The sequence below is a fragment of the Ciona intestinalis genome, chromosome 10 (assembly GCF_000224145.3).
Source record: "Ciona intestinalis chromosome 10, KH, whole genome shotgun sequence".
In the NCBI taxonomy this organism is placed as follows: domain Eukaryota; kingdom Metazoa; phylum Chordata; class Ascidiacea; order Phlebobranchia; family Cionidae; genus Ciona; species Ciona intestinalis.
The window spans coordinates 4602941-4626208 of NC_020175.2; the positions used below are offsets into that span (position 1 = coordinate 4602941).

The following is a 23268-nucleotide window of genomic DNA, read 5'->3' on the forward strand; positions in this document are numbered from 1 at the left end:
GTCTAACTAAGTGTTGTGTTGTGAAGAGATGTTCAATACAATCCAACTTAACAGGTATAGATTGAAATTACAACAAAACAATGATGTGTTTTTTGCAATCTAGATCAATATGTTTTTGTTTCACTCTGGAATTAGATTTTCTGCTTATCTAACCAAAACGTTTTTCAAATTAGAATATAGTTAAGAAATGTAAAACAGAATTTATATGAAATAATAATCTGCTTTTTCTTGTTAAATTTTTTTAGGGACAACCATTCATCCTTACATTTTTATCCATACAATGGACTATTTTAATTTGTTTCCTCAAGGCTCTTGAGCCCCCTCCACTGGATGCTGTGATTGAAGCGGAACATCTACTTCGTCAGATAAATGCTCTCGATCGAAACAATGAACTCACAAAGCTTGGAAGGATCTTGGCAAAACTTCCATTGGAACCAAGACTGGGAAAGATGATAATACTCGGATGTAGCTTTCTGTGTGTATTCATTTATTTTTTTAAACAATGTAACATTTTTAAAACTTAATCCAACATTTCATTAGGCTTTTTATTTTTAATTCTGAAATCATAGGTAACTTTTAGAGCGGTAAAGGTATTGAATGTTAAATTTCTTTGGCCAAAACGATTTCGCAAGCATTATTGTATTTACTATAATCCACATACACGGTTGTATAAAGTCTAGACAAAGCTAATAACCTGATTATTATATTTTAATCCCAGGATTGGAGATGCCATGTGCATAATGGCTGCTGCCTCTTGCTTTCCTGAACCATTTGAAATGTACGGAAAGCGTTTAAGTTGGAAACATCGATCGTTTGCTGGTGAAAGATTCAGCGATCATGTTGCGTTACTTGCTTGTTTCAATGCGTGGGAAGATGCAAGGTACAACATATAGTGGTGGAATGTTATAATCGCCATGACATTGAAATTTTTACAAAAGTTTATTTACTTTCTATGGTTAAACTTCGAATAGACTTGAAATTTCGAATAGACGTCAAATACATAGGAATTAAAAACAGAACAGGCAGCAACCAACTGGTTTCTGTTTGTCCTGGTAAGCAGAAAGCCTGATGTTGAGTACTTCCCCTGATTTTTAATGCAATGTATGATTGAGACTTGAGTTATACCATACGTATTTGTCCATCCACATGAGCATTATTGAAATATTTGTTTTGTGTATACAGAATGTCAGGTGATGACAGCGAAGTTCGATTTTGTGAAATGAAGCAAGTTTCAATGTCAACTCTTCGTATGACATGGGAAGCTAAAAATCAACTCAAACAAATTCTAATAAATGAGGTTAGTTGGGTTATTGACTAATTTGTTTTCTGTGAAGTGTTGGTCTGTCTAACATTTACTGGGGAATTACTAATGTTTAATCAGGCTAAAAGTCTGTTGTAAAGGACAGATAACCTCTGTATAGTGCCAGCCACAAAGGTTACAGAAACAACCCTCAATCTTAACATTACCAGCCAGCTTACTGAAGGAGTTTTCCAAACTCCATGTGCTGGAGGGGTGTCAGGTAAGGGTTAATGACTTGGGTTATGAAATGAAGGTTATTGCTAAAAACTAATTACTAAATGTCACCAGTTTCATTAAATTTGGCTTTCCTGTTTTTATTTTCAGGGATTTCCCGAAGTTTGTCTTGAATGGCAAACCTTTAACAACTGTGGACCCGACTCAAAACTTGATGTTGCCATCTCACTCTTATGCATTGGTTTGTATCCAAACATTTGTATTTACAAAGAAAAACGGAAAGTAATTTGCGAATCCCGTGCCGCGCTCATACACAAGTCATCTGTTAATTGTCCATTTGGAAACAAAGATTGTACTTTTCCTTCTCCATTCTTTGTGTTCGGGGAAAAGGTAAGAATATTTTATTCAATTCTATAATTTCTTATAATAATCATTGAGATAAAAATTTCTATTTTTTCACTTTATTAAAATAACTAACTTCATTTTTTTTTATTTTTTTGAAGTGACTTTAACTTATTGCACAACTTTTTTGCCGAAATGCTTATATAATCGATATCTTTTATTTTATAGTTATTTCTTTCTGTCTTTATCATAATTCTCTACAAAAGAAATCAAAATTTTCGTACCAAAACGTTTGATTACTTTAAAACTTAGCAATATTATTATTATTCACTTACTAACTATAACCCAAAATGTGAGATAAAGGTATAATATTTCTCTGAAAAAATTTTTTATTGGTCACACTTGAAATAAATGAATCCTAATGGTCAATTATAGAAAACAGCCATAAACTTTATTTGAAATAATTTCATATTGGTTAAACTTGAATAAATGAATCCTAATTTATTCATTATAGATACGAACTCGTGCTGTAAGTGCAAAGTTGATATCAATGATCAACCCCCTTCAATTCCTCATGTTCACTCCATGCTCAGTGTTCGCTCATCAAGATCTTGTTAAAGTGGATGAATGGTAGGATTGGAAATATTACAACTTTCATTTTTAAAATTAGTTTTGAAGTTTGCAGGCCAAAAAATGTCTGAAGAAACTAAAAGGTCTTAGTTGGCTGTCCAGTGACGTAGGAAAATTGTTTTAATTATCTGCCTGAATAACAAGAGAGATAAAACAAGGGCACAGATTAATGTCTAATTGCTAATTAAACTTTATCATACTTTTGCAAGTTCAAAACATATTTTTCTAAAAACTTCCAAGTGAATATATTGATATATAGTTACACTAACAGCATACGATGCAAGTTTTGTTTCTGTTTTCTCAGGATTCCTTTAAAGATGAAGTTTCAAACTGCAGCAAATGTTGTTGCTCTAAGATCAGCGATATCAAATCTCATCGTACGAACGACATCCGAACCAGAACTCATCCTTGATCCTCCTCCTGAGGATCGGGAGTTGCTCCACATCGTGCAACAACTATCTGAGATAACTGCTGCAGGGGCGAGTGTTAATGCACAGGAAGCACTGCAGAGGTGGGTGTTTTTTTTGAGAATGTGGAATTTTTTGGAATATATTTCTCTCTCAAATAATGTGTTTTTTATAACATGGGTGCGCTGTTTCACACAACGATGTATCCACTTATGAGTTTTTTTGTTTTACAAAATATTACTTTTTGTCGCTAAAACTATAGCCCACTGAGCTAGAGCAATAAAAGTGTTTTTCTTAGTAAGACATACTTAAAATAATAGCATCACCAAATTTTAAACCAAGTACCCTCTAACTTTTAAAATTTTTTAACTAATTTTCAGTTTCCGTTCTGATGGTCCCCCTCCCCCAAAGTTCTACAGAGGAGGCGGTCACTTTAATAGGAATGATGGATATGATTTCAGGGGAAGGGTAAGTTTTCAAGTTCTGAAAAAAATACATATTACTGGTCAATGTTTTGACTTTGGCTAGTTCGTTTTTAAGTTATAGTTAAAAATCCATGTAATATGATGCATATGATACTTCCTTTGTGTGATTAAAAATTACATGTTAAAGTTTATGCATATACAGAATGTACCGTCTCTTAGAATTTTTGTAAAAAAAATGTAAAAAACATAATCACAAAATAAAGTTTTATGTCAAGACAAATTAAATTATTTTATAAATTATAAAATTAATTATAAGAAAATTAATGTTAAACCAGCGTTTCCTTGAACATAAAGTTTTTTATACAATCTCTATTTCCCCAAAGGGTGGTTACCATCGTGATTACCAAGGCAGGGATGGATACAGGGGTCGTGGTCGTTCATACGGTAGAGGTGGTTATGGTGGTTTCTATGACCACAGGGGTCGCGGGGGTTACCGGGGCAGAGGGAGGGGTCAGTGGTGATATGGATCTTCAATTAGTTGAAATATTGTAAAACAATATTTTCTTGTGCCATTATGAGTTTCAGTGTGTTTTAGTTTAATCGTTTTTATTGTCGTAATAAAATCTGCTTCCAAGTGATTGTAAAAAGGATGTGTGTTATGTGTTTTATTGAACCTACATCAACAAGAGAGCACATCTACAATGATTTAGCATGTATTATAAATAGCTTAAATTTTATTAATATTCTCGCTGTAACGTAAACAAAACCAGTACCTACCACTGAGAATTACTAACTGGTTCCTGTCGCGGTATAGTTTACTTTGCTCGCAATCATTGTAATCATTAAATACTCGTTGATCGATAATTAGGTGATTTTATACACCATGGTTTATATAATCTATGGTTAGTTTTAGTTAGAAATAATGTATCGAGTGCAATCGATAAAGGACATTTTGAATTTAGCGCTTTTGAACAAACACAAAAGTAATCATTCGCTATGCGGTTTTAAAACCGGAACATTATTCAAAAATTTATAAATATATATTATCCTTTATTTTAATAAAGAGAATAAATGCCAAAATCAAGAATTGAGACATGTAGAAAAATTCGTGGCAAAGAATAGGAAAAACTGTTCAACGAAAAAGTATCTATAAGACCTTTTACGTGCTCAATTATACAGTACTACACACAGGGCAACCGAAAAGCGCCTGGAATTTAAATTCAACGTGTCAAACATATTAATTAGCCGACGTCTCCCGCTTTTCGATGATTCCCCGGGCATGTAAAACGTCGTCCTTACAACACGTTGCAACTGTACAAGGCAGTTTGGATGAAACAGCGACAAAGCTACACTCTTTGGATATTTTCAGTGCAGGATTATATTTGCTTCTTCTACAAGGATTGAAGTTAAGTACTATTGCTACTGTTTAGTGTTAGGCCCTACTTAGTTTTAAGCAAGTATTTTAATGTTCTTACACTAGAATTTGACTTTTTATGAGTATATTACCCAAGTATGTGTAAACTCCATTATATTATTTTTAGTATTGTGCCTTGCGATAGGTATTTTTAATTTACATTTCAGGAATTTCGCTACGGTTCTTAAATTCGTCATAATACAAGTCACTCGCGACGTGACATCGGTTTACACAATCGTTGTGTTACGTCACAATACGTCTGTATGACATCGCGTCGTAACAGCTTCGCCATCGCTCGCGATTATTACGTCATAGTCCGGTTCACGTATAAGAGCACATGTTTGCGACGTCACATTGCGGTTTCTTCTATGCGCTTGCTTTTCGCGACGTTTTTTCATGGGGCCCCATGCACACTTCGCGTCGTCGCAAGGCACTTTACTTAGGGACATACGTATATTAATTTTACTCCCTAAGTATATTCATGGTGTTAGCACGAAATGAAGCAAGAAGATGAAAGATTTGGTAAGGTATAAATCTAAATAGACATTGTTACGTACACCAGTTCTTTTCTAGATGACATTAGAGATGTGACGTCACGAAGTGGTGATGACGCAATAGAAGAACCCACTTCGTAAGTTGTTTGGTTTCGTCACAATCTTTATTATCTAAAACAGAATTTTTTTCTCGATATTTTTTTTCTCGATATTTTAGAACATGGTATGTGACGTCACAGATGACCAAGAGGACAAAACGCGATTCCGAAATAAAGGTAACTATGACGTCATAATATAAACTGACATTTAACTAATTTATTGTTACAGAAACGCCAGCGTACTTGCTGTAGAAGAAAAGCGCAAGGTAGTGTATATTATTATTTTCCATATTAATATTAGGCCTACTATAAAAAAGTAATATTTTGCCAAAGTTATTGCTCAAAGTAATAAATGTTTGTTTAAAAAACAAATTGTAAATCACTTTTTAAAACTTGTACAATAATAGTTAAAACAAATTGTACATCACCATGAAATGAACCGGTGACGATAAGATGTGTCGTTTAGAATAATATTACTCTAGGGCAAGATTGATTTCGTTAAACACATAATATTCCTATATAAAAATCACGGACCATCTTACCCCAACCTAGTTTATGTTTATATTGCAGACAAAAAAGCAAAAACAAAGACGACGATAAAGTTTTGAGGTTTTGCTTAGGCTAAGGAGTTGTGTGTTGTTAGGGTGTGGTTGCTGGAGCACTCTTTCAGTGTTGCTGGATTTGTGTTTGTGTCTTATTTTTGCTGGATCTATAACGTGGCCAGCCTTTTTGTCAGTCACTACTTTAGTGCATTTTGCATGTCACTGAAATATTTGCAATGAAACCATAGCGAACATCTTGCTGGATCGGATTTTGTTGTTGTACACGTCATTGAGTGTTTCTTCTGCAAAGGTCGAATCTTTTAGCGATTCTGCATTGTCCTAATCACTTGATAAGAACGGCATGTTGGTACACAAATACTCGAGTAATATCCACGCGCATTATAATATACACGCAGTTAAACCTTTGAATTTAAAGTCCCTCATTTTTCATTAAATAACTATCCACGTTAACCTAATGCTATTATTATACAAAAGCGTAACTGTGACGCTGGCCACGTTACAATTACGCTATACGTCGATGGGTCTTTAGGGCCTAGCGTTTGGTGCGGTTACGTTACGGTTCTAGACTGAGTTACGTTACTGTTGGGTTGTTGCGTGGACGTCGCCGCCAGTGATGCTACGCACAGTTATTTAGGTCACTGTGAATGCGGTTCGTAACAACCTGACGCAGTTTTGTAACGGTCGAAGCGGTGCTTAACATCCAAACGATATTATATTGCGTGACGATACGACGAGAGTATCGCGGTACCAACATGGCGACTTACCTTTTGATTGGAACATGCGGAGCTGTTATTGGCTTCGACTCTTGTGGTCGGACATTTAATAATTTGTACACTGTAGATGATTATCTTTCAGGATTCGAACCATATTTTCTTTGAAAATATTTCAATGATTATGTCCGCGGTAATTTATTGTTTGTAACCGTTCCATTTTTGGTGATGATTGAGCTGTTGTGTGTTGCATGTTTCCCTTTTTGTATTTGCACCTCGTATTATTTTTGTATTTTTGTCGTTGTTGTCATGCACAAATATGTGCGTTCGTTGTATCATTTTTTGTCTATGGGGTTTCTTTAACCTGCGTGGACAGTAACATCCCGCAAGGGTTTCTCACCAGAGTAGAAACCCACTACCATTGGCTGGGGGCTTGTCGTGCCGTAGTGGCTTTCCACCAACGCCAGCCACGTAATTTATGAAAGTATTTTAATCCTGTTTTAATTTTTCAGAAGGCAATTAATTCTTGGAGACCTTTTACACACTACTGTTTTAATTTGCAATGCTGTATTTACTGGTATTCTTGTTAAATTTGAGTGCGATAGAATAATAAACATAAACCACCATTGATTTGTGTATTTTGTTGTCCTAGTTTTTGCGTTTGGGAATATCTGTTTTCATTTAATTAAGAACAGTTTAACCAGTTTAACCAGTGCATACATTCGATTTGAATAGTTTTTTAATTTGGTATGCTACTGTAAAATTGAAACCCGAAGTTTCACAAAGTTTCACATTTTCACAATATGCATTCCGAATTTAGCGTTTTCAATCAAACGGGAAAGTAATAGTAAATTACTTGCTAAGTATGCGGTTTTAAATTTGATAAACTCAAATTTAAGAGTTTATCAATATAGTAGCGTGGGGGAAGATGGGACGCGAGCAACGACGGGAATTTAAACCCCCTTATGCCTAACCTACCAAATTGATTATAAACAAAAACCAATGTTACAGTTTTACTCGGCAGTATCGTCACGGTCCAACAAAGTGCGCGGTAAAGGCGGTTACTGTTGTTATTAGGTATTAAATGCAGAAAGTTTGTCGAAAAGTTTAGAAACACCGGTAATGGGGAATACCCTCTTAACTGTTGACTCGTGTCTAACTCTATGTGTGAATTGTGCCTGTTATAAAAAGGATGTTGAACAGGTAACTGAATAGGTACGGAAAAAACGTTAGTTAGAACGGTGATAGCGACTTTACTACCAAATAAAAACGCACAATTGTGTTAGAATGATTATAGTTTTCCAATGTACACAGCCAAAATGTCATAGACTTATAATACTGTAATTTTACTTTGTAAAGCTTTTGTTTTTATGTATAAAGTTATATTTTACACATCAATAGATTATAGTTATTGGTAAATTTAAAAATAAACTTAAAAAGTTTGCAAAAATGTCAACAAAAAGTAAAGTTGCCCAAGTTGAACTGAGGCCCAACAGAAGATTGCTCGATTCGAAATTTGAATCTTACAAATTATCGCTCGCTCCCATCCCATCATACAAGGCCCCTATATCTTGTAGGGTGCATTTAGTAAGGGTGGGAGATGATAATTTTTCTTATGAGAAAATCAAGTGCCTGACGTTGCATAACTACCTAACACTGGACCAATGGCATCCTGATAATGTCTATTTTGTTGACAGTGATGGTTGCATTAGAAGATTTCATGTCCAGCTTGAGATGCATATAGAACCATCATTTGCTGTGTTCAGTTTTGGTTTTCAACGTTTGGGAATGAAAAGCAATCTGCCGCCAACTTTACACTTCGCGTCTGAGGAAATCTGCATTGCGTGCGACGGCATGAGAAGTGTTTATGTTCTGCAGACGGGGGATCGAAATAATCGGTATTCCAACACCTGGAAAGAGTTGTATAAGCACGTGGAAGCCAGTAGTGCACCTTTCATCTTACATTCTGTACATAGAAAGAGCACTGATGAATCAAACATTGAATATCTGGATTGCTTGTTCTTAAAATTTGTAGAAAAAATGCAAAAACCGAGTGAAAATGGGAACTCCGATGAAGCTACAGAAACTGTCATTGAATGGGTTAGTTTGGGGAAAAGACCAGAAGAAGAAAAGTTTCAGTTACTTGGTGTACGGATGTTTCAAGGTAAATCATTCCCATGTTACGCTTCACTGCTGCAAGATTGCTCAGAAATGCATCTTGCATCAGATTCGCCGTTTAGTTTCATTCCAAGCTGGTGTTCAGATTTAAACGCTGACCTTTCCCTTCCTGGAGAACTTGCCAATGAAGAGACTGTTGAGGATAAAGATGCTCCTTATGAGTGGAAACAAACGGAGGAAGATGTGACTGTGTTTATTAAACTTCCCCCTGATGTTACAACTAAATCTATCACGTACAGTTTAAGCAAAACAAAAGTAAGTATTGGTATACGTGAGACTGAGGATGCACAAGCAAACATTATTCTGGAAGGAGATTTGTATTTGGAGGCAGAACCCGAGTCAAGTAACTGGATAGTTAGTGATGGAAAATTGGAAGTTACGATACAGAAGAGGATCGAAGGAAGAACTTGGATGAGTGTGGTGGATGGAGACAACCGTGGAAAGATGATTGTAGATCCTGAGGAAGTTGAGAAGATACATAAGAAGCTTGAGCATCTAACTTCAGATACATTGGAGTCAGGTGAACCTCAAGGCCAGATCTACAGTGGAGATCAGTTGGAGGAATGTGACTCGTATTATAACTCTTCTGCTGCTTTGGTGTGCTTCAATGCGACTGCTGAAGCAGTTACTAAATCAGCTGATATTAGTAGCACGAAGTGGCTTTTCAATGCTGTGTTGGACCCGAGTCGACCTGCAGCTTTTGTATTGAGACATGACGTTGATGCGATTGTATGGCAACCATCAGTGACTGGCAATAACACATCCTGGCATCATCTTGCAACATTCAATGCACTTGGTTATGTTCATGCATCCAAAAACAATTTGAAGTTTTGCTCATGCGCTCCTGACACCTCTTACGCAGCATTATGCGACTGCCAGCGTCGTATCTACATTTACAGACAACCGACTGCACTTTCCTCGCCGTTAAGAAACCGAATGTCTGGGGAAGTAGTCGGTAATATTGCAACACAACAGGTCACAACATTGGACAATAATGCTGACATTCTTGGTTTTTGTACTTCTAATTCCCGCATGTTTGTTCTTATGCAAAATGAACTCGTTATTTTTAAAGTGAGCTCAGATGTTGGTGCGTAAACTATTATGTGGGCCATGTGACCCAATGAACTAACTCTTCGTCTGTGTGCTGTGGCGCAGCGAGGAACAAATATTGGAGGAGATTTTCCAAAAAAATGTTTTAAATATTGTTTGGACAAATTTAAAATTAACAAAAAAAGTGGGTTGTCACCCCGCTTACCCTCCCTTAACTGTTCCACTTCCTGTGTATATTATACTGGTTGCCAATAATATCATTTTTCATACTTCTAGCTTTCAATACTGCCATGTTAGCTGTGTGCACAATAAGTTGGTGATAATTTTTGTTAAATATAATTTGGACATCAGTAATAATGAAGTTGTTTAAACCCCCATGGATAACACATGACGGTAAGTATTGACATCTTATGCAACTTCTGTAGGAGCATTTGTTATGAATTTAACAGCTTTAATAACCTACCTGTTTTAAATTTATTATTTTACAGACAAACCGATATTTTCAATCGATATTCATCCTGATGAATCTCGTTTCGCCACTGGAGGGCAGGGTGATGGAGGGAGCAGCGGGAAGGTGATCATTTGGAACATGACGCCCGTGGTTAACCAGAAGGACGAGGTTAATGATAAAATACCGAAGGTTCTCTGTGTAATGGATAACCACCTTGGTAAGTTTTTAAAGTATATGAAAATATCAAAATATGTGGTAAAACATTAAACAAATGGTAAACCTATCCCACTTTTTTATACTGGGTGACCGATGCAAATGTTAAAAAATGTAAAATTGTGGCACAATTGCCCCAGGTCTAAAACCTTTTTATTATTTTTGGGAATGGACCAGCAATATTTGAAAATTCAGGCACAGTTGCACCGGATCCAAAACCTATTTGTTACATTTATGTATTGGTATTTTTTTGTACCAACCTAAAATATCTTGTGATAGCATTGAAGGGTTTGGATTTTTTACTGAAGTGTTTAAATTTGGTATAAAATACTCTTTGAAACCAAACAGCTTGTGTTAACTCTGTTCGATGGTCGTGTAACGGAAGATACCTCGCGTCAGGGGGCGACGATAGACTTATCATGATTTGGCAGTTTGCAGGTATCCTAACTTAAACTATTTATTGTTATATATTTACTTTGTCACGTGTTATGTGTTGCACACATGTTGGGTTAATGTTGTATATATAAAAAATTGGTAGTAAACATTGCGAAGTTAATGTTAAAACCAATGAAATCACAATATTTGCGAGAAATGTCAACGTTGTAGGTGAAATTCAAGGTTTAAAATATTATTTTAGGTTATGGGGGTGCTGGAGTTTTCGGCGGGCAACCCACTTTAAAAACTTCCACTGGAGAGCGCTGGAGATGCACGCATACATTGAAGGGGCACACAGGGGATGTATTGGACCTCGCATGGTCGCCTGGCAACCAGTGGCTAGCATCGTGTAGTATTGATAACAGTGTAGTGATCTGGGATGTGGAGAAGTTTCCCGCTATCACCACTGTGTTGAAAGGTCACACGAGTCTTGTAAAGGTGATCTAATTTCTTGTCATAAGCGACTATTGTACGCATTTTATATATATATATATAATTTTTTTAACCTTTTGCTAATGGTCACATTATTAGTTTTTAATTTAAAACAGGATGTTCATTGCACTTTTACTACTTTGTTTCTAAATATCCTGTGACTCCTCTCCTTCAACCAGCCATTTATTCTAAACAGCAAAATCACGATGCCCTAAAATTTCTGTAGTAATATATACGGTAGTTTGGTAGGCATCCCAACAAAGCTGATGGTCGCAACTCCTACAAAACATTTTCTTGACCCCCAGGTTGGGAACCGCTTCTCTAAATAGTCATGTTTGTTGCCATTTACCATATACGATGTTTGTTTTACTCCAGGGCGTTACATGGGATCCCATTGGTTCATACGTTGCTTCACAATCTGATGATAAAACAGTGAAAGTTTGGAAAACGTTGGATTGGAAGTTAGAAACAACAATCACTAAACCTTTTGATGAGGTGGGTTTTTATTCAACTTTAATTGCTTTTTAAGGATGGTGGAAGATATGTTAAACAAAATATTGGCACTGCTAATATTTGCTGTATGTTTTAATGATGTCAAGTATTTTTTTGTTTTGTGTGCTGAAAAGTACCTTTGTGTTTGAATTTGTTTACTTTTGTTTTTAAAGTAATAATATTCTTTCTAAGGTTGAATAAATGGGTAAAAAATGTTTATTAATCATATTTTTATTTCCCTGCATCGCTGCATGACAGTGTACGGCAACTACACATGTCCTTCGATTAAGTTGGTCACCAGATGGCGGTATACTGGTATCGGCACATGCCATGAATAACTCAGGACCAACGGCTCAAATTATCGATCGAGATGGCTGGAAAACTGATATGGATTTTGTTGGACATAGAAAAGCTATAACCTGCACAAGGTATTCAAAGAAAAACAAATTATTTTGCAAAATTATGGGCGCTGGGTCTTTTAAAAGCTTAGACATTTGTTTATTTGCTGGCTGAATAATATTTTGTTTTTATACAATGTTGTCTTTTAAAAACTTAGACATTGTTGTTAAGTGTTTGGCCCAAGGACATATACCCCTACAATGGTAGCAGCGACAAGCCTTGAACTAGTAACCTCTGGTTTAAACTTAAAGGCAAGTGCGCTAACCGCTGTGACACTGCACTGGTAAAAAAGTTGCCAACTTTTTTACATTAACAATTTTGATTATCATTTTTAACTGAACCTTGAACACAGGTTCAACTCGTGCATGTTTTCCAAGCTTAAAACAGAGGGTGAATCAAAACCTTACACTTGCTGTGCTGTTGGCAGTCGCGATCGCTCCTTATCTGTGTGGCTCACTTCTCTCCAGAGACCCCTAGTGGTTGTACATGACTTGTTCGATAACTCAGTCATGGATATTTCGTGGTAAATTCATTCAAAACAAAATTTAAAATTTTTATAATTATTGTATTTCATACACCAGTGGTTCCAGCTTTTTTACTCCTGTAAAATAAAGAAAAAGTTCAAGCAACAAAAAATTGCTTTAAATAGAATCTATATTTGAAATTTTTAGCTAACCAGTTATCTTGCTTATTTGCTAAGAATGTGTGACTTATTGGCTTGCATTTGTACATTTTTGGGCAATCGGTTTTTATTGTTGATTTAAAATTTGAATTTTTGTTCAAAGGTCTTTCTCAGGGTATTCATTGTTATGTTGTTCATGGGATGGAACAGTCGCTTATATTCAATTCACTCCACAAGAGTTGGGTCAGACATTAACTCAAGAAGAAAAGGTGATTTGGATAATATGAAAACAGTTCTTATATGGTGACATCTGACATGTATATGCTATAGTGCTTTTAATTTTTTTCATTTTCAGCATAATTTAAATGTAAAATTTATTTTTCTAAATATCTATACATTTTGCTTTTTGCTGCTATAGAAAGATTGAACAACACAAGATATTTTGACATAAAAATTGAACTATTATAGTAGCTACCCCAACAAATCTGTTAGTCAGCAACTTTTGAATGCTACTAACTTTTTAAGGAGCAAATATAGGTTGTTGATATTGTTTTAGGCAGCTAGTATGAAAATCTAAATTAAAACTTATAAAAAATATCTAATTTTATATTCACTCTAATAATAAAAAACATTATTTTCTCGAAAATTTTACAAATATTTATAACTTTTTCATCAGAACAAGTTACATAAAGAAACTTACGGCAAGACATCGACTATGGTGTCACAACCACTGATTATTGAGAACCCAGCCATGTTAGCGATACAGGAGAAAAAGAACGACTCGAGCGTGAACGACCAAAACGAAAAGTTGAAACCACCAACCACTCCTATAAAGTATCCGGTAATTTTTATTTTTTGAAAAGTGTAGATTTGTTTTATTAAATAATAGGAATATATGTGATTGGGTAGGTGTGTCCACAGTGTTTTGGTGCGTCTTCATGAATGTGCTTGGTTTTATTGGCAAGACACTTAACAGCAATTGCTCCAACCCAGTGGTTCTTTATGGGTTGTCAGAAGTGTCAGCTATGCTTATAAAAAGAAAGAATGATCACTCAAAAAGTTACATAGATGGTAACTCGTAAGCAGGCAAAAGGTGTATGAAACAGAACATCCATGTTATAACGACTGTCGCTTCCCCGCCGCGCAGGAGTAATTAATTTACATTCATATATTTTATTTTAGACAAAACAAATTGAAACAAGAACGCCATCTGGAAAACGAAGAATAATTCCTGTGTTTGTCGCTCCACAAGAAGCATTAGGGTGAATATGAATTATAATTCTATATAAGCCACTATTTTGTCAATTCCAAAAAAATTTTCTTTGCTTTTCAAAGCTTATATTATAAACATCACAACACAGAATATGTTATGCAATAAATTTTTTTACTAAATCTGTTACTGCTGTATTTAATCGTTTGCATCCAGCATATTAATTTATTTGTAGTGTTATATATTTAAGATTTAGTAGCAACGATTTTATTTGACACTGTTCCCAAATTAATTTTGACTGAAAATTTGTTTTTTTAGTCTTGGTTGCCCAAAATCTATTTTTATTTTCTAGTATCATTAAAAAAAATAATTCTAATTTGAATCTAAAATATCCTACTGCCTAAAATTTATATTAATTTGCCTGTCACCCGATTCCCCAACCTTTAAACCAAAACAAAATTCTTCATACAAAATTTCACACATAATACATCAACAGTGGTATACCTCGTCCCTTTGGTTCAAGCAGTCCGTTTGGAAAATCCAACTCAAGTTCCAATCTTTCAAAATCGATGGAAAAATTTAGTGATCATTCCAGTAATGAATCTCCACTAAAAGTTGTAAGTTTGTTAATATTTTGATTTTGTTGCCAATTGTAATTTATTACACTAAGTAATAAAAATGTCATTTGCATTATTTGATATCAGTACAAAATGTTATAGTGCATCAGATTATTAGTTACGATCTCGTGCCATGAAAACAAAAAAACAAAAATCAAGTCCAACCAATTGTATATATATTTTGTATATTTTACCTGGCATCATCAGTTTCTTTTATAAATTACATTGTTCAAAAGTTATTATTTTGTTTTAAAATAAGGATTGTAAAGTTTATATAAAATTCTATGTTGCATCGGTACACCATTAGGACCGCAAAAGTATTACCCTTCTACCTTAACCCAAGAGACAATCAATTTCTAAAACATTATCTTTTCAAACTCCATTCTTCATGCATCAGGTTGATAAGTCAAAAACCTCTCCTCATCAAAACTCCAGCGATAAAAATCCCACAACATTAAAGAAAAATGAAAATGAATCAAACATACAACCTAACGCAGTGCAAAGTAGTGGTAAGTACAACTGTTTTTATTGGAGATTCTCTTTGAATAAGAAACTGACGGTGTCATTTAGGCGAGCATATAAACCTCTTATATAACAATTGGTGGACTTGGTTTTTGTCTGTTACGTTTTCGTAGCGCTAGATCCTTAATGTTTTTACTTTTTAATACTATAATGAAGTTGTTCTTATTTTTTGCAGCTAATTTTTATAATTGAAGTGGTTAATGCGATAAATTGAACACAGTTACAATTTTAAATCAGTAAACAATTTTTCCCAGTAACTGGTAAAGAGAAAACACAAGAAAGTTTTTCCTCACCAGCCAAGTTGGACAATGACACAGCACACCAGGTATATATAATCTGTGTTTATATTTATGTAAGGGAAAATAACTAGGAATTATTGGTCAGCTTTCCCAAGAAAACCTTTTTTACTTTTTCAATTTTCTTTGCAGAAAAAGAAAGCGGTTCTGGACAGCAGATTATGTGAGAAAACGTTGCCTTCTGTTGTGAAAGAAAAACTGGTTCCTCGCTCCGTTCATTTCAATGAACAACTTGAACCTGCTAAGTAAGTTGTAAATTATCAATGGCCATACAACCTTTCTTAATTTTTTTGTTATTTTGATATAATCTAGTAGAGTTGGGAAGACGAGACACATTTAGCACATATTATTCAAATATCCTAATCGTTTTAAACAATTAGCAACGGTCTATGGGAGTCGTAAAGACACTTATTAAAAATTGTTTAAATGTTCTTTGTTTACTACCAAATAGGACAAAAAAGTAGTGGGAAAGTAGAATAAAGAGCCCCCTCTCCTTTTACCCTACTATATATTACAGGTTTTTAAATTATAAAAAAGTATATTACAATAAGCAAAATATTTCAACCTTCAGGAATTCTCCGAAAATTCCCCCTCCCCCTTCTTCCCTCCCTCCATCACCTTCCATCATCAAACCAACCGACTCCCATCCTCCTGTCTTCCCACGGAGACCTGGGAGACCTCCTCTGCATCTGAAGAGGAAGCAGGGATCACTGCCCGCATCACCTGGGAGGAAGAAACACAAAATTGGAAAAGATAATTTGAAGAATTTGGAGGACCTCGGAACAAGACATGATGAACATGAAAAGGAAGTAGGAAAATGTTTTTTTCAAGTTAATTTTTTAAATACTTCCTCAAAATATATTTACACCAATTCACAAAATATTTTGTCGTGTGAATAATTTTTTACAACCCAATAATTTATATTTGAATTAATAAATGATGAAAACGGAAAGGAAGTGCGAAATTTTTTTATTCGATATCTTTTAAATAATTGAAACCTAGTAGCAGTAAAAAAGTTTTCAGTGATTAAAAATAGTTGTGAAAAAATTGTTGGTTTGTACTATGTGACCTTTATTTTTAAATATTTTCATAAAATATGTATTCAACCAGTTTACAAATCATTCTGTAATATTAATATTTTTTACCCTCCATTGTCTGTATTTGCATTTATCTTTAAATTGAACATAAATATTAATCATCTCTCTATACTTTGTTACTGTTCAGGTTCACCATCCACTCACCAAAACAACTCCAACACCTCGACACACGATCACCACCAATGTATTACCAGCTTTAAAGTTAACTAAGAAATTAACAGCCAGTGTAAGTTGATATAAACAAAAATTAAAAAAAAAACGAATAAAATAGAGTTGAAAACTAAACAGATCAAAAACGTGGCCTAATTTTTTATTTTTTTTGAAAGAAGAGTTTTTCATGTTTTTATGTATGGCTGAAAATTTAGAAAACTCATTATTACATTATGCCTGGTGGTAAAAGTAACAAAATACTACACAACAACAAATACTAACAATCAAAACCTATCACTAGTGCCCCAAGCTTCCTGGAACAATAATTCACATCCACAATGAGTTGAATTCCGATGATAAATTAATCGCATCAGCTCTTCATAAGATAATATGTTGTGTTGATAAAGATGAAGTTTGGACTTCCGTTATGTCAGCACCTGCTACTGCTGTTAGTTTGAGCAGGTTAGTTGATATTGGTGTGGTTGATTCTTTGTTTAAATTTTATTATTTTTACTGCACTTTTTGTCAGGCTCAGGGTTTGACACTCCTCTCTAGACTAGAGAGCAACATCAAAACAAAATTACAAAAACAGACACCCACAAAATTACACTCTATTAAATTGTAACAGGGCATAAGGTGTATGAAAACAAAACACCCCAATGCATAGATAGCTATATAATTTAGCTTCTCTATGAAAAGGTTAATTTTGTTTTACCTGCCATACAATAAGATTTTATCATGTTATATAATAAAAGTAATGTTTTGTGCATGCCAAGTCCACTTGTTATCTGATCTATATGGGTGAGATCCCACAACGTGGCACGCTGGGTCCTAAAATTTAGGCTTGAGTTGGTTCGTTACTACTTGTGCAGCAACAATATTTTTATTTACAGATTAATTGTTTGTATCGGTTGTTCTGATCATACAGTATGTGTGTTGTCAACAAAATCCGGTCGTCAGATGTTGCCACAAATATGTTTTGCTTCATCAAGTTCACCTCTCGCGTTGCTACAATGTCGTGGTCACTTTGTTATGGCTGTGGATGCATTGTGCAATTTATCAATATGGTGGGTTGATCCTTTGTATAATTGGGGGTGTTGTATTTACATTTGGTGGTTGATTGCAAATCATGTGAAAATTTATTTAAATTATTCTTAACTGTTGTGGTAACTAAATGTAAATATCAATTACCATCCATTAAAATTGGATCACGGCATTGTCAACAAAATTAAATATAATTACTATTTTGAATCTTCACCCTGTTTATAATTGACACCATAGCAGAGTTGTTGGTTGTCTGCTTATAAAACTGAGGATACCAGGTTCAAAGCACAATGCTGCTACCATTACTGACATGTCTCTTTAAGTACAGCCTTGATAATCACTATTGAGTTTTCTAATTAGCAGTATTACACAAACAAACGCCTACAAAGTTACGTACTTGGCAACTAATAAGCAGGCCAGAGGTTTTACAAAACAGAACACCTGTTTTATAACAACTGCCAGTGTATGCGCCAAAAACACCCAGAAAAATGAAACGAAACACAGGACTTTTTTTTTTAAAATGTTTATTTTATGTCGTTAAACTTAAATATTTTCAATTTCAGGAACACACAGAATGGCTCAGTAGTAATTGACAACAAATCGTTTTTGAACCAAATAATTTCAAACCAAAACAAACCAACTTCAAATTCATCGGAGGCAATGTTACAGAAATGTTCGCTCACAGATAGAGGGCTGCCGTTAATCACGTTATCCAACAACAAAGCTCTCACATATGATGTTAGCCTTGCTGCATGGTGAGTATTTACCGTGTTCGACCAGAAACCTAATCATTTACTAAATATGCCACAAAACTTGTTGAATTATTACTTTTGCTCCCCTGCTGTGTAGCACTATATAATCTCACACAAAAATGAATGAATCAGGTTTCATATTGATTTAATATAGCTTTGTGGGTAATTATTTTAGGAAGAATTTTTTAATGTTTTCATGAGTGGCTGACAACTTAGACAACTCATAAGGAACCACAAGGTTATGGCAATTGATGACTATAGTGTCTTGCCCTGGGACAGATACGCCAACAACAGTAGTAGGGTTGAGTCTGTATCTTTTGGCTTAGAGCCAAAACTTTGACCAATGAGCATAAAACATTTAAATAAATTATTTGTTTTCACAGGATTTTCGTATCATTACCGGGAGACTCGATCGAGCAATTCACGGATCATATCACGGTGACTCACGATCACTCACACGATGAGGATGATATTAATGGTTTATTGAGCAAAAAGTTTTCTTCCGGGTAATTTAGTTTAACTGTAATAAATCGGCAAATTTTGACCCTGATCCTATGCTTATAAAGTTGAACAATTCTTGTGTTAAGAAATACATGATCTGGTGTTTGAAAAACATAACAGACAAAAATCAAGTCTAAACATTGGTGTGTTGGACTAGAATTTTGTCTGTTACGTTTTCATAGCACAAATTCTTATCGTATGTTTCTAATGTTTGTTTTTCCCATCTTTTAGCATGGGGTGTCAGGCTGGTCGTACGTTCCATGCAACAGCCTCAGCCCAGCGTGATGCTACACTTGTTTCATTGGAGAGGAAATTGTCAGCAAGCTTGTTGTTGCAAAGTGCTTCTCATTATAAACGATGGTTACTTGCTTATGTTAGGTGAGGGAATGTATTTGCCAAAATATTAAATCAGTAAAGAATAAGAAATTGTGAATTTTTGCAGTAACACTATATGTGTTTCAGTTTATAATTCTTCAAAATTTTACAAGGTTCGTAGATTTAAATTATAGAATATTTTTGTTTCTTAAACAGTCGGAAATGATAAAATTACAAGCTGGGTTGCTTTTTAATGTTTAGTTTTTGTTGGGTAATAAGATCTTTCAGTAACATGCAGTGTATTTATATAAGTGATCATTTTTAAGGTACCTGGTGCAAGGAAATTATGATCTTCGATTGCGTGAAGTTTGTGATGATCTGATTGGTCCACCTGCCGATAGAACCATTTCAGATAATCATGTTTCATGGAAACCTTATATTTTGGTAAGCTTGTTATAAGAATAAAGAAAATTTGAATTCTTTTCTGTCCCCTTTTTCTAATGTGTTTTGTCCATAGAATGTTTTAACAACCTTTTTTTAAATATAGCTTTTACTATCATTTTAAAAAAATAATTAAGATGTTTGTTCAGTGCCTTGACCAGGCATGCCTCTAACCCACAGGGAACACCTGTGTTATAACGACTGTGATTTCCGGCCAGAACAAAGCAAGGTAAATTCATTTATTCAAAAATGTTAATTCTATTATGGTGTGTTCCAGGGATTATCTAAAAGGATGTTGCTCCGTGAAGAAGTCCTCCCAGTGATCGGAGCAAACTTGAGTTTCCAGAGGATGTACACGGAGTATCACGATCAGTTAGAGTTAGCGGAAGATTCAAGTGACGATGATCGCATGGAAGATGAATTCACTTGATCTCGAATGCAATAAATATTTTGTTACTTTTGTTACCAGCCATAATGTAAATAATCTTTCAACAGCTTATCTGGTATAAAAACGTTGTGTATTATAGACGTTTCATCCGCCTTCTGGCAAGACATTCCAATGCATTACATTTTTATACCAGATGATTCATTGAAAGCTTATTTAAATGTTTCTTCCTTACAATAAATCACATTTTACAACTTAAAAGTGAATTTATGTTTACCACTTTATTGGCGTGGCGTGTTTGGCTACACGAGAAAAACACCTTGTGCCTGCTTTCGAGTTACCACATAACTTTGTAGGTGAATATTTATAGTATTTTTTTTTATATATGGCCGGTAATGTAGACAACTTGTAAAGTACTACTGGGAAAAAGCAGTTGTAATTAAGTAACTTGTGAAAAGATAACCCAAAAGAGAACACTGAGTTATTCGTGTGTTGCAAAAACAATTAAAGCACTGTGACACAGGACATCATACATAAACACACGAACAACAATATGAACATACAATCCATTTTATATTAAAGTAAAAACAAATAATATATCAAAACATTTCATCCCCTGCACTGCTTAACGCCAAGGACATGATATTCAAATATTTCTGATGATTTTTCATCAGGTAAACATTTTCCGAAAGCTTCCAACAGTAGAGGTTCAATAAGAACGGCATCTTTGAAATCTTTCTTTGATAATCTGCTGTCATGATCATGGTCCTAAATAAAATGAACGAATGAATACACCTTGCTATATTCTTGCGTGGCAAGGAAAAGAGTCATTATAACATAAATGTTCTGTTCTATACACCTATTTAGGAGTTACCACATATGTGATTATGAATGACTTCATTTGTCCCTTTGGTCACAGAAACAATGATTTGTAACGGTAACGAGGATCAGAAAAGTTGACAAAAGTGAAAAGATATGTTGTGATATTTAAAAAAAAAACATATAAAAAAATTTCTATTCCCCTGTATGACCATATATCAACATTAATTTAACTCAATTTTCCAAATTAGCAATCTAAAATCCCACCATTTTTTTCAGTGCAATTTCAACGAGGTCTTTTATTCCTTCATCGGGATCTTCTTCTGTTGGTTGTTTAACGAGACATGTCTTCAACATTTGAAACATTTCTTCACGAGAAATGTAACCGTCACCGTTTAAATCAAAAACAGTGAAGGTATCTGGATTTATTTAATCTTAAATCAACTTGTTAAGAAATTATTTAGTCTACAGTTGCACAATCTATCCAAGGTGTATTATTTTAGATCAACATCTCTATGTCAATGTAGTGGTTCTAAATCTTTTTAACAGACTTCTATTTTTAAATAAATAACATTTAAATATAATAAATATTTAAAATGAATTTGTAATAATTAACACAACATGGCTGAGCATAAGATTACAGTCAGATTCCAACAAATTTAGGCATTTTTGTTTGAAATGTTAAGTAAAGCAGAATTCGATATTTTACATAACTCACATTCCATTTTTTCATCCAGTGTTCCACGCAGAAAAACTGACAATCCTTCTACCCACTCAGTCAAACTTATGTAGGAATCGCTGTCTTTATCAAAAGCTCGAAACACTGCAAGTGAAATATGAGATAATATTGGATCTATAACATATAAGTATCAAACAAAAATTTGCATTGTTTTTGTTTTAATATTTTAACTAGCAGAACATACAAAGCTTGATTGAATGAATGTAAATAATTATCCCCACATGGCAGGACAACAGTTGCACCTTGCACTACAGTATTGGGTTGAAGTAATAGACGTTAAGTGTCTTGCCACACAACTTTACCCACTGAGCCACTGGTTAAAGTTGAGTTTACCAACCGGCAAATTTAGAATATTTATCAATTCCCACAATAAAAAAACAAATAAAAAACAGCGCCACACAGTTATATTCTTCATAAGCGGGCACAAGTTGTATGAAACAGAACACTTGTGTTATAGAAACCGCTGTTACCTGCCATGTATGGATAAAACAAGTTACAACAATTCATTCATCAAACAACATAAATACCTCGATCCATGAGCAAATCTTCCGTCATGTTGAACTTTTGGTGCAAAATATCACGGAATAAATTCCGATCCATTTTCAATCCTTCCAATAAGTTCTTGTAGCAAATAATCAACGATTCAACTTCAGTCTTTGTGACTAAAAGCAACAAAGGTATTTAAACTAATAAAACAATTCATTCATTTTTGTAAAATAATGTTAATAAATGTGATAACATACTAAGGGAAAATCTAATACAAGATTTCTGTAAACCAGAAAAACAGGTGTGTGTTAAAGTATAACCGATTAGAATATTCTAGAATCCAATATAATTACCAATAAACATAGGTTTCATAATTTATCTGTTATAAAAGAAGAGAATAAATAAAAACATGAAAAAGAAAATTCAAGTTAGATTTACAATAGTATGCCCTCTGAAACTAAAGGCAAAATAATCCATAACCACATTTTTATAAGTATAACTTACAGTGCTTTTGACACGACGTTTTGTAAAGCTCTTCGGCGAGTTTTTGATTCTTTTTGCTCATTTTAATGCAGCTGGTCGACTCACATACAGGATATTACAGCTACAGACCGACAAGCGGAGAAAGAGATAAAAGAAATATTTACTTTAATAAAGATATAGGTTATAATAATATAATATTTACAGAAACTACGCTTGAGAGCGAAAAGCGGCAATGTTGTCATAGTAACTGTTCTCACAACCATTCAGGCGTTTACTTTTATGGCATTTATAAAATCAGGGTCGACCAACCAAAATATTTTGTAGAAATATTCATATATACATACGGATTCTGGCACAACTTATGAAATAATCCAATTTGCAGGTTTAGCTAGAGAAATATGAACATATAATGTGCTATAGTAATACTTTTAACCTAGTCGATAAACATACAAAATCTAGACCAGTATTGATTTAACTCATTGCGTTACGTGTTGTATTGTATTACAGTGAATATCCTGCCAGCGTGACGTTACATTTATAGCAAATTCTTAAAACCAGAGACGTCGGCAGATTTTGGATAAT

General features: G+C 34.3%; 4 protein-coding genes and 1 long non-coding RNA gene across 6 annotated transcripts in view; 4 read left to right on the forward strand and 1 right to left on the reverse strand.

The window, feature by feature from the left end:
• The window catches only part of LOC100187517 (ATP-dependent RNA helicase A), a 13048-nt gene extending 9128 nt beyond the window's left edge, over positions 1-3920 (forward strand). For both annotated transcript variants that reach the window (XM_009861714.3, XM_018813851.2), the window contains 7 exons: positions 719-880; positions 1183-1297; positions 1625-1864; positions 2331-2446; positions 2751-2957; positions 3234-3321; positions 3662-3920. In XM_009861714.3, the coding sequence (XP_009860016.1) occupies positions 719-880; positions 1183-1297; positions 1625-1864; positions 2331-2446; positions 2751-2957; positions 3234-3321; positions 3662-3799 (1066 nt within the window). In that variant the 3' untranslated portion in view covers positions 3800-3920. The remainder of the gene's footprint in view (positions 1-718; positions 881-1182; positions 1298-1624; positions 1865-2330; positions 2447-2750; positions 2958-3233; positions 3322-3661) is intronic.
• Positions 3921-5128: 1208 nt separating this feature from the next.
• LOC113474618 lies at positions 5129-6468 on the forward strand. Its single transcript, XR_003396310.1, has 4 exons — positions 5129-5323; positions 5404-5461; positions 5514-5550; positions 5855-6468. It is a non-coding gene; the product is annotated as an uncharacterized LOC113474618 (long non-coding RNA).
• Positions 6469-7962: 1494 nt separating this feature from the next.
• LOC100179639 (nudC domain-containing protein 1) lies at positions 7963-10061 on the forward strand. Its single transcript, XM_002127460.4, has one exon. The coding sequence runs from the start codon at positions 8007-8009 to the stop codon at positions 9828-9830; it is 1824 nt and encodes a 607-aa protein (XP_002127496.1). The 5' UTR covers positions 7963-8006; the 3' UTR covers positions 9831-10061.
• LOC100181966 (protein HIRA-like) lies at positions 9974-20420 on the forward strand. Its single transcript, XM_002127426.4, has 23 exons — positions 9974-10178; positions 10274-10453; positions 10798-10887; positions 11087-11322; positions 11692-11811; positions 12067-12236; positions 12560-12730; positions 12993-13098; positions 13506-13670; positions 14012-14091; positions 14536-14656; positions 15054-15165; positions 15433-15503; positions 15607-15719; positions 16046-16283; positions 16699-16797; positions 17023-17183; positions 17615-17788; positions 18329-18520; positions 18901-19023; positions 19250-19396; positions 19660-19777; positions 20052-20420. The coding sequence occupies exons 1-23, from the start codon at positions 10142-10144 to the stop codon at positions 20202-20204; spliced, it is 3177 nt and encodes a 1058-aa protein (XP_002127462.1). The 5' UTR covers positions 9974-10141; the 3' UTR covers positions 20205-20420.
• Positions 20421-20713: 293 nt separating this feature from the next.
• calx (calaxin) lies at positions 20714-22805 on the reverse strand. Its single transcript, NM_001032588.1, is given in 5 exon segments — positions 20714-20927; positions 21246-21397; positions 21697-21801; positions 22245-22379; positions 22708-22805. Coding segments are annotated over 5 exon segments (612 nt in total). The 5' UTR covers positions 22769-22805; the 3' UTR covers positions 20714-20768.
• Positions 22806-23268: the final 463 nt, after the last annotated feature.